The sequence below is a fragment of the Micromys minutus genome (genome assembly GCF_963924665.1).
Source record: "Micromys minutus genome assembly, chromosome: 7".
Taxonomy (NCBI): Eukaryota; Metazoa; Chordata; class Mammalia; order Rodentia; family Muridae; genus Micromys; species Micromys minutus.
Window position 1 is genome coordinate 72,429,506 of NC_137976.1, and position 18,874 is coordinate 72,448,379.

Sequence of the window (18,874 nt, forward strand, 5' to 3'; positions counted from 1 at the left end):
ACACCATGGTGGTGCCAGCAATAAAGCAGCATACCCGAAACCGTGGGAGCAGTCTGTCCACAGCTCACACCATGTATGTATGTGTGCAGCACAGCAGGAAACAGTCTCAGGTTAGCAGGAAGACGGGCAACCGCAACCCAGAGAGCCAGGTGGAGCAAGCACCTTTTTCAGACTCCTGCTCAGCACCTGTAGCCTAGTTTCCTGATCTCTAACCCAGATTTATACGGCTGCCACTTAGAAACTCCAAGCAAGTTTGGCATGTAGAGCCTGCGTGTGACTCTGGTGAAACTGAGTCTATTTTGACACCTATTCTCATCTTGAGTCTGTATTGCTTCAGACAGGTAGCTGAGTATCTCCACAGAAGCTGGTCAGAAGCCAAGTTTAGAAAATACTCTGTCAGGCCATCTGATTTGTGGTGTAGCTGAGTGTAGCTATGGACCACCTTTCTGACTGCAACCCCTTTCCATGTTCCCCTCTCCACCTACCCAGCATGGATTCCTATTTCAGTAGACTCATGACAAAGCCATAAGGCAACTAGTTGTCCACATAGTTGTCTGTCCACATAGCCCCACCAAGATTTCCTGCCTGAGCCTGACAACCATAAAATAAACAACAGGTGGAAGTGACACGTTGGGAAAGCTGCCCAGAGGCAGCAGCCTAGGAAGCTGTACAGAAGTTGCTGGAGTGTGGCACAGAAAGTAATAAGCTATAGGACAAAAAGGACATTCAGAATCTGTCCTCTCCTCTCCAGTCAGACTGGTACCTGAATAAGCCACGTCTTGAACTGAGTACCTAGCACAAGGCCGTGGCTTTGCTCTTCAGCCCAGTTGGCCTAATTCCATCTTGATTAGACTGTTCCATCTTTAAAATTCTATACTGAGGTTTCGACCTCAGTATATATGGGCCTCTTAATGTGTCCTTTTGTTTTTTCCTGCATTTGCCACCTTTGTGTGGTGTGTACTCTAAACTCCTGGCCCCATCACACCCCCAACCCCCATCAGTAACCTGTCAGCCAAGAACAATGAGGACTAGACATGAACTGTCTTCAGAGCAACTTTGTTCCTAGGTATCACCTTTTCTGCTCAGGAAGCTGATGAGGTCAGAGCTGCAGGGTGATCTGTGTTGGGAGAGGCAGTCAAGGTCACATAAGCCAGCCCTCCAGCGGTTTGTCCCCCCAGGCCCTGCAGGGTCAGTTTCTGTTACCTTGTGTGATTGTGGTGCACACACTAGCATGAGGTGTTCAAGTGCAACACCCTCCCAGTACTGTAGAAAGCACTGTGGACCTCAGCTATGATCATTCCTTCCTAGCTCTGTGAGGAAAGTTAATGCCCATTAATCACCTTTTCTCACTGTGATAAAAACACCTGAGCAAAATTTAAAGGAAGAAAGATGGATCTGGGCACAGTTTGAGTCATCTCTGATAGCAAAAGAGGAGAGGAAAGATTGACAAAAGAGACCTTTCCATGGACTGGAGACACACCCTTCCAGGGTACACACACTAATGACCTTCCTCCATCTTAGTTTTTACTGTCTCCTAATAATGTCATTATTATGAATGGTGAATCCAACAGACTGATCTGCTGTTACAGATATGTCCTTGGCCAAGAACCTAACAGGAACAGGCTCCAAGTGCCTGCTTTTACTGTCTTCTGTGTGTATCACCCTCTATCCTATCAGGTTATAAATGGCCTCAAACCTTGCTTGGGTGTAATGAACCAGGACCGTACTTCTTGAATAGTAGACACTCTTCCCATCACACACACACACACACACACACACACCTCAGTTGATTTCCTTTCAGAGCATCCATCTATTGGTTCTCTGGGCTCATGGCTTCCCTGAAACCTTCCAATCAGTAAAGAGTCCCTAAGTCAACATGATCTGATCTGAGACAAACAATTGTGTTTAAACCCAGGTGGCAATCTGGAGCCAATCTTGTCTTTAAGACTGCCTTTGCTACCTAGTGTACTAAGGAAGTGTTTCATTTCCTGTTTTATAGCCCCAGGGCTCCAGCTGCTTTCTCAGTGGCCATGGAAGCCCTGCTGAGTACAAAGGGCCTGGGACCCAGACCACAAGGAGCCTGAGGCCTGGGGTTAAGTGGGCGGGACCACAATGAAATTGAAGGGGTACTCTCCACACTGCACATGGGCAGTGTACAGTTCATTGGTATAAAATTAATATATTATACATTAAAATGCCTTCCTAAGGGTTTTATTTCCTTTGAATTTCAAAGAAAACAATCCCATGACCCTCTGTTTAAAAATAAAGACATGACCCAGCGGAACACACCTTTCATCTCTGATGGGTAGCCAGTCCTGGGCAGTATGAAGCTGCATCCTTACTCTTTGATCACTACCCACGTTGTAAAGCAGTGACTGAGCGTTGTGAAACAAGGACTGCTTTCTGCCTAGTCAAGGCTGGAGAATGCACTGGCCAACGGGGCTCTAGTTTTCCCTGAAACAAGAGGGCAGAGAGGCCGCCAGGAGGCAGCAGAGGCGTGTCTGAGGCCCGACTGCGCTTGCGCAGAGCCTGCGGCGCCCAGGACGGGAAGTAGGCGGGGTTGGCCCAGAGCAGCTCGTGGGGAGCACTGCGGCAGGCTGGCAGGTGAGGCCCGCGGGGTGCTGGGGATGAAGAGCGAGGGTGAGGGTGGAAGACTCGGACTAGGGTGGGGGTCATTTTGGGGGCCTGAGGTATACGAAAGCGAAATGAGACTGAGGACGAAATGGAGAAGTGAGAACGCTCTAAGGCCAAGACGGGTTTCGGATGCCCGAGCCCATGGGGACTTGGGGATAGCAGTGAGCAAAAGATCTGAGCAAGCCGCCGGGACCCTGAGGAACTGGTGGCAAAGCATAGGGAACTAAAGGCACGGAACTGAGACTCCATTGACCCATAGGGGTGTGACTGAACCAAGGTCCAGGAGGAGGCTGAGAGCTGTGAGGCAAAACGAACTACCAAGTGGTGACAGCCCTCTGTTTTCAAGGATCTCTCGTCCTTTTACCTTCCAGAAAAACGTGGGCTAGGCCCACGGCTCTACCCTCCGCCCTACCAGTGAAGACCCAGTCTGGGACCACATTTTCAACCTGAATACCCGGCCCAGTGGCATCCCTGGGTGTATTTAAAGCTAGTGTTTTAGTTAACACCAGGTTTGGAGGCACAGACTAGGCTGATTGGCTAAATTACGGTAAAGCCTTAGTCCTAGGAGCCTGGGGCTTCACCATTACAGCTGTGTGGTCTCGGGCCAGCCCCTAAGCTCTCCGTGGAAATGAGGAGAAAAGGCACTGTAGGGATTTCTGCAGAGAGGCCCAGGGGGAGGCAGTGGTCTGCTCCACCAAGGCCTTCTATTTCGAGGCCCCTTGATTGACAGATGTGTTCACAGTGTGCCCTGGGACAGCCCTGTGAACTGTTCCCACCTGAGGAACTGAACTAGAGCCTGTCTCTACCTCATGGTCTCTATGCTCATATCCCTCCCATAGTCAAATTTTACTTTTTCTCAGCAACAAACTGGGGTGGAAGTGGCCAAGTCACCGGGCACCAGAGTCCTCGGTTGAGTCCTGCATTGATGACAGCTCCTATTTGTGACCTTAGAGTAGCACTTTCTCCTAGTGCCTGGCTTTTTTAAACTGCCGTGTGCCTTGATGGCATGGTTTGTCTGCACAGTTCTGAGACATAAACAAAATAATTGTTTTAGTAACCGTTAACCTCCCACAACAGATTAATTTGCAGAATTCCTCTGGGATGTCACCTGAAGCCAGCCTTGTCTTGAAGACTGTCTTTGATAGCCAGTGTACTAAGGGAGAGTTTTCATTTCCTGTGTCATAGCCCTAGGCCTCAGGCTAATTACCTCACTCCATGCAGCCCTGCTGAGCACAGGGACACTGACCACATGGAGCGTAGGATCACTTGAAAAATTGCCAAGCCTTTAAAAAGAAAAATGGCTGTGCTTGATACCACAGACAGCCATGGACGATGGTTGAGGTAGGGAGTAGACGTGCTGGGTGGAGTGCAGGGCACAACGGTTGATCTCCAGCACCAGAACAAAGAAAAAAATAATTCTTAAGGTGGGTTTTGGCTTTGTTTTGTTCTTTGAGACAGGGTCTCAAGTTGCCCAGGCTGGCCTCCAACTCATAAATTAGCTAAAAGTGAATTTTAACTTGTGATCCATCTCCATTTGAGTCTCCCCCAAGCACTGGAATTGCAGGTGTTTACCACCACATCCAGTTTTATGCATGAACCCAGGGCCTGTGCCTTCAAGGCAGGTATCTACCAACTGAGCTACCGTCCCAAACCCCACCCCACACCCTTTGGTTTTTGTTTGTTTGCGGGGAGAATGTTTTAGTCTTTGCTTGTTTTAGTTTTTTGAGACAAGGTTTTACTCAGTAGCCCCAGCTGGCACCAAACTGATGTCAAGTCTCCTTCCTCAGCTTCCCAAGTGGCAGGATTATAGACGTGAACCACCACGCCAAGTTCACATGACAGCCTTTAATGTATATTTTGCTACAATATTTATAATAAGCATTTATAAATATAAAATGTTTTCTGTGTATGTAATAAAAGATTGGTTAAGATCTAGAAGGATTTACACCAAGCTTTTCCTAGCAGCTAGTTAGAAATAGAGAAATAATAGTTTTGGGGGTGAGGAGCTTGGGATAAAGCTCTATTAATAGATTGCTTGCCCAGCATGATCAATGATGTGACCCCAATACTTGAAAAGAGGATACACAAAGATCTCAAGTTCTGAGAAGCAGCTGCCAGCTCATATGTATAGTGAGGCACAAGTCCCAGAACCAGAAGGAACCAGCCAAGTGTCAGTTTGGCCAAACCCATGAAGGCAGTACACTGACACTTAGTGACTTGCACTCACTCATGCACATGACTCTGAGTCCTTCGTGACTGTGTGGATTCTGCTGGCATCAAACAGTACTCCTCACCCAGGCCCAGCCCTTCTGCTCACCCCTGCTTCTCCCCAGAGTCCTTTGTCCAGCTGACTAACAGCCAATCAGCTGCCCCTCTAGCATCCATATCCTAGTGGGGCCATGGGGACACACCCTTCAGCAGTTCCTTCTGCTACCTTCAGATCCTTTCTCTCCAGGCTCTCTTCAGAGCGAGGTTGTTCTGCTCCTTTGGAAAGGTATGCATCAGATTTAGGAGCTTATTGGAAAAGAGGTAAATGGGAAAGAATATTGCTTTTTTCCTTTGCTTCTGCTAGACCCCAAAGAAGGAAAACTGTGACTTGGTTCTTCAGTTGTGGCCCAAGCCACACAATGGAAAATGAGTCTGAGTAGTTGGAGCAGACAGAATTTCTCTGAGAACACTGCCTTCCTAGTGCAAGTGGACAGTCAGTTCAGGCCCTGTAGGCCAGCAGATACAAGCAGAGCTTTGCCCAAGCTCACCCAGCATGCCTGGTGCAGATGACACCCGGACCCACTGAGCATATGAGGTGCAGGTAGCCTTGGGCCCGTAACAGGTCCTGAGCCTGGAGCACAGACACAGGGCAGTAAGAACAGTATAGCCAAGTACATTATAGGTTTTCTAGAGCTGTGGTGTAAAGATGAATCCAGCCTCCAAGGAAGACAGACTGTGGGGAAGAGATCCAGATCCAGAAAGCAGCCCAAGGGCAAAGGTTAGAAATAGGCACTGCCTTCTAAAACATCTAGCAGAGTCAGTACCAGGTAGGGTGATGTGGGCAGGGTTCTGCTAGTTGGGGCTGTGTACTCTGGGGTGTGAGCATGTCGTCCTCTCGCTGTGGTCTCAGTCCTAACTTCACATTAGCCCACTTAGTAGAGGTTTTGGTACCTTTAGGGCTTGTAGAAGTGCATGGTACAAATATCCAAATGCTTGTCCGTTGCCTGGGAACAGCTCAGTATTCACACTTCTGTTCCTGCATACCAAGAAGCTAGAGTAGTTGGTGGGTAGGGCACAATGTGACAGCCTGGTCCTCAGAAATCAATGCCACCTTTGTCTCTTGCTTTGCAGCTCTGCCTGTGTACAAACTCTCCATCCCCTGGCCCAGGGCTCACTCTTCTATTACACCCTTGGGTATACTGCATCTGCCTGATTCCCATCTTGCTCTTGCCTTCTTTGCTTTAATTGCACTCTTTTACCCACTTGGTCTTTGTAACCCAGGCCACACTTTATTAACTTGCAATTAAACCTGAGTGTAGACAATGAATTTTACTCCAGCAACATAACCTTCAATAAGAACTATATATTCTGTTTGTTTACAAAGCTCCTTTTAACACTGGGTATGGCCCAGTGAAATAGTAAACACTGGGAAAAGGTAACCCCTTCACTTCCAAGAGTGGTCCAGGGAAGAGAGGCTGCCTGAAGGAAAGGAAGCTAAAAAGACCCACTGCAGAGTCAAGACAAAGGGAAGTACTAGGCCAGTGAGCACCGTAGGAGAGGTGATTGTGGTGGGTGGGAAGGTTGAAGGGGAAGCACTCTGCCGGCCTCCTCCTAATTCTTCTGCTTCTGCTGTTTGATCTCCAATTCCCTCTGTTTGCAAGAGCAGCAGAAAGCCTGTCACCTCTCAGTGCCTTCACTCTGTCCAATGTTGGAGGCTGTGTGGAGTTTTAACACAGAGATCTGTAGCTAGGTCTAACTTGGCAGTTGCCGTGTAGACCAGAATGGACTCAAACTTGTGGCAATCCCTCTTGCCTCTGCTTCCTAAATGCTAGAGGTACAGGCCTATCTCAAAAACAAACACAAAAAAAAAAAAAAAACATGACAAAAGCAATTCAAGGAAAGAAGGGTTTGTTTTGGTTTCAATACAAACCCATGGTCTCAACATAACCTTGAGAAGGGAGCTGGTCACACTGTGCCCAGAGTCAGGAGACCTGAAATGGATGCTGGGCTCAGTTGGTATACTTCCATTATTTAGTACGGCACCCCAGCTGATAGGATGGTGCCACCCACAGTTGGCCTTCCCACTTCAGTTAATGTAGCCCAGAGAATCCTTCACAGACATGGCTTGTTCCTTCAGTAATTGTAGGGCCTGTCGAGTTGACAGTATTCCTGTCACACTATGCCTTTCCTTTTATACCCTGAATACTACTGATTAACATGTTACTGGAACCCTTCCTTATCCACTTCTCTCTCTGTGTTTTTAGTTTTGTGTTATTTGAAACAGTCTCATGTGATCCAGGTTGGCCAATGACTCTGTATGTAGCCCAGGATGGTCTTGAAGTTCTGATTCTCATACCCCTGCCTCACATGTGCAGAATGATAAGTGTACACTACCATACCCTGTTTATGTGGTGCCGGGGACTGAACCTGGGGCCTTGTGCTTGCCAACTGAGAGGCATCTCCATCTCTGTCTTCTACTCTTTACTTCACTCGCTAGAAGTTAGTGGCCATAAGTGACACCTTTGTGGCAGCGTGTTCTGAGTTCCCATTAGTTCTTCAGGATTTCCTCATCTGTCGGTCTCACATCTCTGCCTCTGCTTCTGGCAAAGTTTGAAGGTACCATCCATGGCCGTTCTAAGACGGATGGTTCCAGAAGTCGCACCTTTCTTTCTGCCTGGTTCGTTTAGTAGTTAGAATCTGAAAGGCCCCCAGAGGAAGTTGAACTCTGTAGCTGTTCTCCAGGTCCTTCGTTGAACTTGGGGTGCTCGGAATCTTACATCCATTTTATCACCTTGAAGAGCGCCATTTGTCTCCTTTTCCTCTGGTGGTAAACGCACTGAGTTCTTTCCTAATGGAAGTCCCTGAGCCAGGATATTAAGTAGAACCCTCAGAGACACCACATCTTTGTGGGGCTAAAGTAAATGGGCAGCCACACTAGGCCTGGGTTACCCCTGCCAAGAAGCACCAATGAAGACAGGTGTGCGAGTCGATTCTGGCAGGAAGGTTACCTGCCCCGGTCTAGTGGGAAGTGGAACTTTACTCTAACACCAGAGACAGCAAGGGGACAGAGGGACCAAAGCACATCACAGGAGGTCATAAGAAAGGCAGAAGGGGCTGGTGTGTGATGCTGGTGCTGTCAAGCTTGTCTTGCCTTGCATGCATGAGACCCTGGGCTCTATTCCCAGTTCCATACCTGGGGAGACCTTCTTGCTCCTAATTTGCTTTGTCTCCAAATAGCTCTGCACTGATGGCCCCTGCGTATTGGCTCTTCTTTTTTCCACCATCTCTACAGCCTGGAGATAGAGGTATAAACATACATACATATGCATATACACATAAGTACACACACACACCTTCCTACCAGCTGGTCAGTTATTGGCATGCTAGCATCCTGAGCTCTGGTTAAACCCATTACCTACCTTGATGACCTGTTCCTGGTGTCCCTGTCCTGTTTGCCTCTGGTCAGACCTGCCACTCTGCAGGGAACATGCATTTCCTCGGTCACCTCTATTACATGTCTTCGTGGCCTGCTTCTGATACTGCCTCCTAAGGCTATTCCCTGGGCATTCGTGTTTCTCCACTTGAACCCATGACAGTTTCTAAATGGGATTACCACTGCATTAACTGTGTTCCTGAACTGTGAAGCCCAGGGCTTACTGAAATACCTCCCTCATTTTGCTGGTTAAGGAAACAAGGCAGGACACTTGGACTCCATCTCATACAGAACCTGTCCCTCTGTGATCCTGCTAATTCTGACATCTCTCCCCAGAGTAGAAGACTTGACTGGAGACCATCTCACCCCAGCCTAGCTGCAAGCTCCCCGGAATGCACTGGGCATGGCCTCTGGAGCCCCACAGAACAGCAGCCAGATGGCCTGTGACAACGAGATCCCAGGCTTCCTGGAAAAACTCCTCCAAGACTTCCCAGCCCCACTGAGCCTGGAGAGCCCTTTGCCATGGAAGGTCCCAGGGACAGTCCTGAGCCAGGAAGAGGTGGAGGCTGAGCTGACTGAGCTGGCAATGGGCTTCCTGGGCAGCAGGTAGGCATGGGCTGCCTCAAAAGAGAGGAGCTTGATAAACAGGAGCAGGATGCAGTGGTGCCCGTCAGGTGCTGACTTTATGGACGCAGGGGGCCTGTCATCAGTGCCACCTCCTCCTAAGTAATGCTCAGCAGCACTAGACTATGGCACTTCTTTGTCTTTCAGTTTTACAGGGGGTACTTTTGGACTGCTTTTGTTTCCTTTCCTTATTAGGTCGAGAACGTCCACCACCTCATTTAAAGGAATACGTTATACTCTGTCATCGGAATACAACATCCTACTCCTGTGCTTGGTAGCTATTTCTAAATAAAACAAGGGTGTTTCAGACACTGTGGTACTAAGACAGCTGCTCGATGACTGGACAGATGTGATCCCTGTTCCCCACGGCTAACTTCCCATCCTGCTACTCAGAATCTCAGAACAGTGCAGAATTCTAATTTTTTGGGTTTTTTTTTTTGCTTCATTGTATGTGCATGAGTGTTTTGCTTGAGTATTTGGCTGTGTACCACTTGCCTAGCTCGTTGAGAGCCACCCTGTAGGTGCTGGGTACAGAACCCATGTCCCTTAGAAGAACAGCAGATGTTCTTAACCACTGAGCCATCTATCCAGCCCATAGAGTTTTCAAGAAAGTGTTTCCAATACATTGTCTAAAAGTAATTACCATAACAGAAAATACAGCTTTGAGATGAGGATGTTCCTGTGTAGATGTCCTGTGGCCATGTTAACAAATTATGGCAGTCTGGACAGCAGAAACACAAGTTTATCCTTTGAAAGTTCTAAGGGCCAGAAATCCAAAGTCAAGATATGAATAAGACCTGTTTGTCGAAGGCTAAGTGGCTGGTGTTTTAAGCCTGTCTCTGCTGGTGACTGCTTACTGTTATTTGGATTACTTGTATCTCTGGTGAGCCTTCTTCCTGACTATGCAACCTCACTTCTTAATGTACTTTGTATGGGTATGTATAGCGTTCACAGACCAGAGGAGAATCTTGGGCATCAGCTCGCCTTTTGTTTAAAACTGTCCCCCATAGGCCTGGACCTTCACCATGTAGGCTGAGATAGTTGGCTCTTGAATGTCTAGGACTACCAATGTCCCTGCCTCCCATCTCACCATCACTGGGATGGCAGATGTGTACCCTTACATCTCAGCACTATTAGGATTACAGATGTGCACCCTTACATGGCTTTGGGGGATCTAAACTCATGTCTAAATGTTCTCCAAAAAAGGGGGGAAAATATTTGCTGATTGAGCTTTTTTTTTTTTTTTTTTTTTTTTTTTGATCTTCCTTGAAGGATCATAATAGATATGGGCTAGAGGCCACCCTTCCATAGGGTGACTACACTTTACTGTAAATGCATTTATAAAACCTGCAGTTCCACATCAGTCACATTCTGTGACACATTCATGTCTTTTGTTGAGGGGTACACAGCTGAGCCCGGTCTAGGTGTTCAGTTGGAAGTCCTGCTTCTGCCTGTTTTGTAGGCAGAGGTTAGTGGGCTAGGAGACTATCTTCATAGTTTGGATAAGGCCGGGCCACATGTTTTTCTAGTCCTGACAATCCAAGAGGCAGCTGACATTGCATCATCTCAATGAAATGATGCCCAGGCAGAGAAGTGCCTGTTCCAGCCAGCCGCTCTGCACACTATGGGAAAGAAGGAAGGCGGCTCTGGTCCAGCCAGCCACTCTGCACACCATGGGAAAGAAGGAGGAGCTGCAGGCTCTCTCCTAGGCTGACCCTTTTCAGAAGAGATGTACTGGGCCTTGTGGCTCATTTCTTTATCCATTCTAGAAGTTTTGTGTCATGAAATACTGTGGAGGACAGATCTGTCTCTGATCTTTGCCCTTTTCACTCAAGCTACTGTCAGTAAAAGGGGTGGCTCATGGAAGCCAGAGGGCCATTCACTAAGGAAATATACCCGTAATTCTTAGTCTTGGCATTCATCACTCTTCTGCAGATACTCCACAGCTAGAACCATGTCCAGCCTCGGCATATTGTCACCCCAGTGTCACCTGAGTGTGTACTTCCTTTGCCCCCCTGGTGGCAACTCCATCTCTCACCCAGAAGCAGGTACTGGGATCCCAGCACAGTAAACAATTCACAGGCAATCTGCCTCAGCCACATCCACCCTGGGCGCCACGGGCTCAGGAGCATTGCTCTGTGACAGCGTTAAATAGTGTTGCTAGTTGATTTGAGAAAATATTTTGGAGACAGGTGGTATATAGTAACATCCTCAGGGTGGGAACGAAAACTGGCTCTTTTATGGTCAGAAGCCTGTGTACAGGAAGTGAAGACCCTAAATTCTGCCTTCCTAACAGTAAATGGAGCAGGAGAAAGCAGGATCTAACACACATATGACAAAGGGTGTTGCTACTTGCAGGGCACAGGAGTGTCCAGAAAGAAAACCAAGCCCAGAAGGGCTGATATGGGAGGAAAAAGGCTGACAGGGAAAGGTGCCTGCTGGGATGGCAAGGACACGTGGCCTAGGCTAGGAATAAGTCCCTAAAGCCTGGGGCATTGCAGCGATTCTAAGCTATGGCATAGGTTCCCAGGTATAGGCAGTACAGAGGAAGGACTTCCCTGGGGAGACGTGGATGGAAGGAGCTGTACTGCTTTACAGCAGTGAAATGGGAAGGGGGGCGAGGTGCAAAGCACTGACAGCTGCTAGCAACAGCAGATAGCCTGCCCAGAGCTGGGCTGAGCAGGAATGATGTTTACTCAAAGGGATGAGGGAGGAATGCAGAGCCCCAGGTCCATGGAGCTGCACATTATAAAGGAAGGACCAGGACTCATTTGAGGCACACTGTGGTCAGTGACGGGCAAAAGCCTGTGTTCAACATGGGGCAGACCAGAGAGGATGGAAGCTGTCTTCTAGACACCACAGAACTGGGCACATATGAACTCGGAGACTGTGGAGGCATGCACAGGGTCTACACAGGCTCAAGCCAGATGAGGTCTCAACACTGAGAGGGGGAAGTGGGCAGACTCCCCTCCAAAAAACTATCTCAGCTGACAACCACTTGCAAAGGAAAAATTAGTTTTCTCTGATGGAGTCTTTCTGGGTATATAAACCACACTTAAGGGTGGATCCCAGGCCCAATTATAAATGGCCAACACAATGGTACTTTTGAAGACTTTTTTGTCTCATATGGGCAATACATAGCCATATTTGGGGTAGTTGTTTCTATTTGCCTGCCTGCTTTCTAAAGAGAGAGAAAGAAGGTGGTGAAACTGAATGAATGGGGAGGAGACTGGGAAGGGGAAACCATGGTCAGAATATTGTATAAAGATTTATTTTCAATTAAAAAAACAAAGAAAATGGATGGGATGGCCCAGAATTCCAGAGACCTGCTTATACTTATCCACTAAACAAACCATAAGTGTGCCATAAAAGTTTACAAGCCAGGCATGGTGGCACACGCCCTTAATACCAGCACTTAGGAAGCAGAGGCAGGAAGATCTGAGTTTGAAGCCAGCCTGATCTACAGAGTGAGTTCCAGAACAACAAGGAATACACAGACAAACCCTGTCTCAAAAAACAAAGACGAAAATGCAGTTCAAGGCCCAGCGTGGTGGCGTGTGCCTTTGACACCAGCACTTGAGAGGCAGAGACATGACTATCTCTGAGTTTGAAGCCAGCTGGGTCTACAGAGTGAATATCAGGACAGGCAGGGCTACACAGAGAAATACTTTCTAGGGGATGGGGGTGGGGGGACTAATACAATATTATATTGAATGTGTTTTTCAACCATCCAAATGGATTTTGTTCTTTTCTAGCATGTTCTCCTGTGTGGACATATGTGTCATCATTACCTGTGGTATGAGCGCCAGAGATGGTCTGCATCATACACATTCCCAGCACTCACATTCAGCATGTGCACACATGTGCATAGTCATTTTGTGCCTCACAGCGCCTCATGCTTTGCTCTTGTCCCCATCTAGAGTTGTGGGTATAAAGGGCTTCTACTGTATTGACCCACTGGCTTTTTTTTTTTTTTTTTTTTTCAGATTTTTCACCTCTGACCTCTTGGCTCTTGCTCTTTTCCTTTCTTCTCCATTTATTGTGATTTTATCTTTAGGTCCCTGAGCAAAATATAAAACTTATATTGTAATTATATTCTGATTACATAGATGTGGTTTCATCTCCTGTTATAGTGTAGGTGCCTAGCAACCGTTGAGGAGGGCACTTCCTGGGTACAGCATCCTCTAGCCTTGTTTAAGAGCTCCACTCCCACAACTAGGATCAGGGCTGACATTCTTGATATGATGACAGGACTCCTGAGGGCCTCCGGACACATCCATGGGTGGGTCCCTGCAATAAGGCAGAAGCCTGGTCCAGGAAGGAAATGCTGATGGCTGGAGGCCAGGCATTGTCTGTCTCTGTAGGGGAAGCCGCCTTCCTGCTCCCAACAGCAGATGCAGCCAGTGGACAGAAAACTTAGGCATGACCTCATCAGCACAAGTGATCAGGTACCTTTCCCTGCCCCTAAACGGAAACCCAGTGCCTGGCAGGAAATGCTGCACTGTGGGGAACTTGTTCTTGGCTTACTCACAATGTACTCTTTACTTGGGGCTGGGATATGGCAAGAGTGTGCTAGAGATGCAACCTAGGGCATCTCAGCAAGCTAGGCAAGTTGTTTTCAAAGCTTCTTCCAGAGGCCTGGCTCTAAGTCACTCTCTCTTGAGAAATTCACCAACTGTACATTTCCACAGACTATCAGTAGCAGAGCCTATAATCTCAGTACTCAAGAGGTTGATGCAGGAGGATCTAAGGCTCCGGCCAGCCTAGGGTCCAGGGTAAGTGGAAGGCCAGACTGAGTGGCTCAAAAAGCACAAAGAAAGCTGAGACAGGAAGAGACTTGCCTGCAGGAGTCTCGTCAGCTCCCAGTTCTCGATGGCCAGTCCTCTTAAAATGTGACGGCCATTGTTCTCCATAAAGCTCAAGTGGTGGCCTAGCATGGTGGGATGTGACTGTAACCCTTAGCACTCTGAATAGGCACACGTAGGAAAATTAAGAGTTGGGGGAGGGGGTGTCAGCCTTGGCTACATAGCAAGCTTGAGGCCAGCCTGGGCAACATGAGACACTGTTTTTGTGTTTGTTTTTAAAGGTGAGGGGGCTAGGGAGATGGGATGGTTCAGTGGGTAGGAGCATTTGTTGAGCAAGCATGAAAATCTAAATTTAGTAACCCTGTAAAAGCTGGACATGTCTGCATGTGCCTAAAACCCTGATATTAGGGGATAGAGACAGGCACGTCCCAGGAGCTCAGTGGCCAGCCAGCCTAGCCCAGATGGCAAGCTTTTAGGTTCAGTGAGTGACCCTGTCTTAAGGGAATCCAATAGTGATCCATAGAGCAGGACATCTAATATTTTCCTCTGGCCTCTGCTCTTGCACGTGTCCATGAACATACATACATATGTGCACATATGCATATTTATACATGCATACACACATTTACACACATATACAGGGAGAGAGATACATAAAAACTACGCAGACTGGTTTACAACTATAATCCCATATGAATAAGTCAAAAGTTGATTCACAAGTTTGAGGCCAACCTGGGGTATATATAACTATTCCAAGGCCAGCCTTAGCTACAAAGTGAAACCCTCCCCCCTCTTTTTTTTTTTAAGAAGTCAGCTAAGAAGACTCAGCTAAATACACTTCTGAACAAGCACACCAGACAAGAGCACATATTCTAGCTCCAAGGATCTCCCACTAGACACGAAGAAAGGTTCTAGTGTTGAGATGCATCCTAGATGCATTTGAGGCCCCAAGGATAGTGACCGTGTCTGTGCAGAGACTTGGGGCTTTAGCTTTAAGCAGAATCCCTAAGGTTCAGAGCCCTGTGGAGAGGTGTGTATGTCGTCTGCTCCATCTTCACTGCCCACCCTGGCTACAGCACACTTGCCTTTCTCCCAGACTCCTCTTATTTGGTCACTTGTCCCATTTTGCAGTACTTCCTACCCAAGGCCCAGCAAGAGACTTGACATTTCTTCTCTCCTGACTGCTGTCAGCATGAGGCAAGGTTTTCTCCACCCTTTTGTGCTCTTCCATGATGTCAGAGTGGTCTACCTTCCCCTGTGGGAAACTTAACTTGCTATTCCCTACTTCACCTACTCTTCTTGGTGAAGGCCTCCAGCCTTCATTCCACCTGTGGCTCTGTCCTTCCCTTTGACCCACTGTCACTCTTGATCAGCTCCCGACACTGTCCTGCTCTGTCCCTTTCTAACACCAAGGCTCCCTGCCCAGCCCTTAGGCCTGGCCTGGCCTCTCTAGACTGTTGTCACCAGCATTCACCATTCAGCCTCTCCTCCACAGGCTCACAGAGATCTAAGAACTCAGTCCCACACTGTCACGTCTCTCCTCAAAACAGACCACAGCCTGTCCTCCTCTAACTCCCTTCTCCCCAAACCCAGCAGCTCAGAGACTGTGGATCTTCAATCAGAAGACATCACTGGGACCTATCCTCCAAGAGCAGTTTCCTGGGGCTGTCATCCCAAAGCACACAAACCAGATACCTTAATGATAATCATCATTGTCTCACAGGATAGAAGCCAAATGGAGGTGAAAGTGTCCTCAGGCTGAACCCTCCTGGTGGTCTGCAGATAATCACGGACATTCCTCCATGTGTAGGTTCACCCCTCCGCCCTGTCCTGCAGCTACATGACTGCTCTCATGTGTATCCGTGTCTGTATGTACAAGTCAGTCACAGTGAAGCAGGGGCCCATCCTACTCAACCATAATCTCATCTCTACTAGTGCTATCCACATTGAACCAACTTACAAGAATGGTCTCATCTAAGACAGTACCCGCAGCATATTAATTGGGGGATACAGTTCAGCCCTTAACATGCCCTGGTCCCAGAGGTCACCAGCTTGGGCATCAGGATGGGTTCCTGGCCAGTGAGTTCACATGCCTCAAGGATTCTTCCCAACACATCCCAGCAAATGCCATGCCTCTGGTGTTGTGTAAATATTCATTCCAGGTCCCTAGAGACAGAGAGACTACCTACTTGTAATGACACCAAGAGGAAGGTCTGAGCCATCTCCATCTCCAAGGTGGAGGACGCCAGGAGCTGCTCCAGCCCAGCCTCTCATGTCTTCTCCCTAGGGACGCACCCCTACCATTTGCTGCGGCTGTGACCCACGAGGCAGTTTCCCAGCTGCTACAGACAGACCTTTCTGAATTTAAGAGGTTGCCTGAACAAGAGGAGGAGGAAGATGAAGAAGAGGAGAAAGCCCTTGTGACCTGTAAGTTCCATTCATGTGGCTCTGGGATTCTTTAGCAAGTGATGAACTTGAATTGACACGAAAGGTCAGTGCCAGATGCCGTCAAGACAGCAGTGTCAGAGTACAGCAAAAACATGACGTAGCACAGGAAACCTGGGTCAGAACTGGCCAGTGAGATGGCCCACCTGTGTGTTCTCTAGGTGGCACTTCAGAGCACTGAGAAATGAATGGTGCTTGTCCTGTTTTACACATGAGGAGTTCAAGGTGTTGGTTCACAACCACACAGCCAGCCTCACCTATAACTGCTGTCTTGGTCCCCTGCCTCGACTTACCTTACCTGGGATCAGTAGATGTCAGTGATCCCATGACCATAATAAGGTGGGCAGTGATGGATGCTATGCGCCCACTGCTGCTGGAGTTTGTTTATAAAATATGGGCTCTTGCTCTGAATGACTCTTTAACTCTTCTTTTGTCACGGTACCAAAGCACTGGGAAGGAAGCAGCTGCAGGATGTGCACACGGTGCGGGCCCTGTTTTCCAGGCAGTAAAGGAAGTCTCCCTTTGCTCAGCATTAGGGCATTTGTAGAAGGACAAAGAACACAGTAGGAGAAAAAGGGAAACTGCTGCAGCCTTTAGCACTTGCGCCTACCAGCCACCCTCTTCATCCGCATGCCTGGCCCCTTCCACAGCTCCCTGCCGGCCTTCATGCCAGCATGGCCTTGCCCCTGCCTAGGAAACAACTATCCAGAATGACAGGCTGGCCTTTGTTCTCTGTAAAGCCAGCAGGCGTCCAGTCTGGTGGCAGCTGCCACCAGGGCTCCACCGTATCCCTCCAGGCAGGAGACAGTATCACCTGCTGGTGGGAAGGAGAATTACAGCTGACGAGCCAGGCCTTACATCCCTGGCATTTAGAGAAGGGACTTGCCTTCCCTGCCAGTCCCAGAGCTACCGTGCAGGCCTAGGCATGCAGCCTTGAGCACTGTGGCAAGTCTGTAGTTTGCGAGCTCTTCTTGCCCAGCTGTATCAGCACATTCTTTGAGGCTTATTGCCACAGGGAGAAATGAGACTGCAGCACCTCCTGCCCGCCCACCTGCCAGCAGCTTCTCTGTGATGGTTGTGAAGACAGACCTCCCAGGCAGTTTATGAGGCTCAGGACTATAGCCTTTGGCTAGAAAGCCAGGGTAGGACTCCAAGAGCCTGAGGCTGGGCATTACCATATGGCTTACCATCTTCATTTTTAATTGCCTGTTCTTTGAGCAAAATTCAAGTCTAAACCTATTGCTGGTCACCAAAGGCTAAAAAGGAGACAGCCCAGGTCTAGAGGCCCAGCCATGCTCAGTTTCCTAATACTAGCAGTCTCCAGGAGCAAGGAGACCACAACAGTTCTCCAGGCAGTCACAAAGCCTAGCTGTGTACAGAGGACAGAAACCTTGAAGGAGGAGTCTGGCTGGACTTACCTTCTCCTGCTCACTGCTGTCCTCCTGTGGCTCCCTCCGGCCTACGTCCACTCCTCCCATTTCTTCCATAGCACACTTCTCCCAGTTCTCCTTGTCCCTCTGCTGTGCCCTTTGATGCTTGACCTCTGTGGTTGGGGTTTGGGAGTCTGGGTAGGACTGTTGCAGTTCTAGTCTGTTCCATATTTTAAATGCACATTGTTTTGAAATAATATGTACATGCAGTGAATTATGAGAAATAATCCAGATACCCCAACTATATATACGTAACTCTGTTTCCTCCCAGGAATATGATACAAAACTGTAATAGTATGTCACACACAAGATCTGAATATGTCAGACACAAGCCGGCTTCCTTATTACAAAGATTCCAAATGTTACCTCCCACGGCCACTAATTCCCCACCCCTGCTGTAGCCAATCCTTAACTTCTGCTGACAGATCTGGCCACTTCACTAAGTTCTACTGCTGGACCCTCACCCAAGGTCTAGCTGCTGAGCCATTTATAGGTTAGAAGGAATCTGGACAGATCACAAATTTGGGCTGTTGCAAATGTAGCTGCTATGATTCATGCACCGTTCTTATGGGAACAGCCCTCATTTTTCTAGGATTCATGCCCAAGAGTACAGTTCCTGGCTTAGAGGATAGTTTCATGTTTAGTTGTGAAAGTTATTTTTAGTAGCAGCTTAAGTCAAAACAGGGCAGAATTCACGCATTCCTCTGCCATTGGACCTGTAGCATTTCCTTTTAATGGACAATTACCAGATACTTTCATCACTGGCAACAGACTTTCTTGCATACTTCATATGTCTGTATGCTGAGGATGAACATGCCCTGGGAAGTGAGGTGGTTGACTACTGGGCCCTGTGTAGGCTATCGGGAGGGGCTAATTTAAAACTGGGGACATGGCAGTAAAGGAGTATAGGAGACTAGCTAAGCCTCGACTGCATGGTTTTACCTTCTGGCTAACAATTCTCCATCATGCCCATCAGTACTAGATGCCAAAGGTCTGGCACGGAGCTTCTTTAATTGGCTTTGGGAAGTATGTAGCCGGTGGCAGAAGCAGGTGCCATTGAATGCCCAGACCCTTCAACGGCAGTGGCTGGTCTCTATCCATGCCATCCGGAACACACGGCGAAAAATGGAAGATCGACATGTGTCCCTTCCTGCTTTCAACCACCTCTTTGGCTTGTCTGTGAGTGTTGCAGCTGCAGAACCCAGAACAAGGGGGGAGGGGTGCAAAAGGTAGGGAGCCTAGGGAAGTACTGAGAAGCTGCTGCCTTAGGGCTGAGTACTACGCAGTCTTCAGAG

The 18,874-nt window shown here is 48.3% G+C and overlaps 1 protein-coding gene across 2 annotated transcripts in view; it reads left to right on the plus strand.

Annotated features, from left to right (window-relative positions):
* The first annotated feature begins 2,545 nt into the window (after nt 1-2,545).
* PPM1F (protein phosphatase, Mg2+/Mn2+ dependent 1F) overlaps nt 2,546-18,874 on the plus strand; it is a 28,602-nt gene continuing 12,273 nt past the window's right edge. Inside the window, exons 1-4 of one of the 2 annotated variants that reach the window (XM_080918638.1) lie at nt 2,546-2,604; nt 8,612-8,881; nt 15,992-16,131; nt 18,556-18,758. In XM_080918638.1, coding sequence (XP_080774764.1) covers nt 8,679-8,881; nt 15,992-16,131; nt 18,556-18,758 — 546 coding nt within the window. In that variant the 5' untranslated portion in view covers nt 2,546-2,604; nt 8,612-8,678. The remainder of the gene's footprint in view (nt 2,605-8,611; nt 8,882-15,991; nt 16,132-18,555; nt 18,759-18,874) is intronic. The other variant, XM_080918639.1, reaches the window with a different exon arrangement.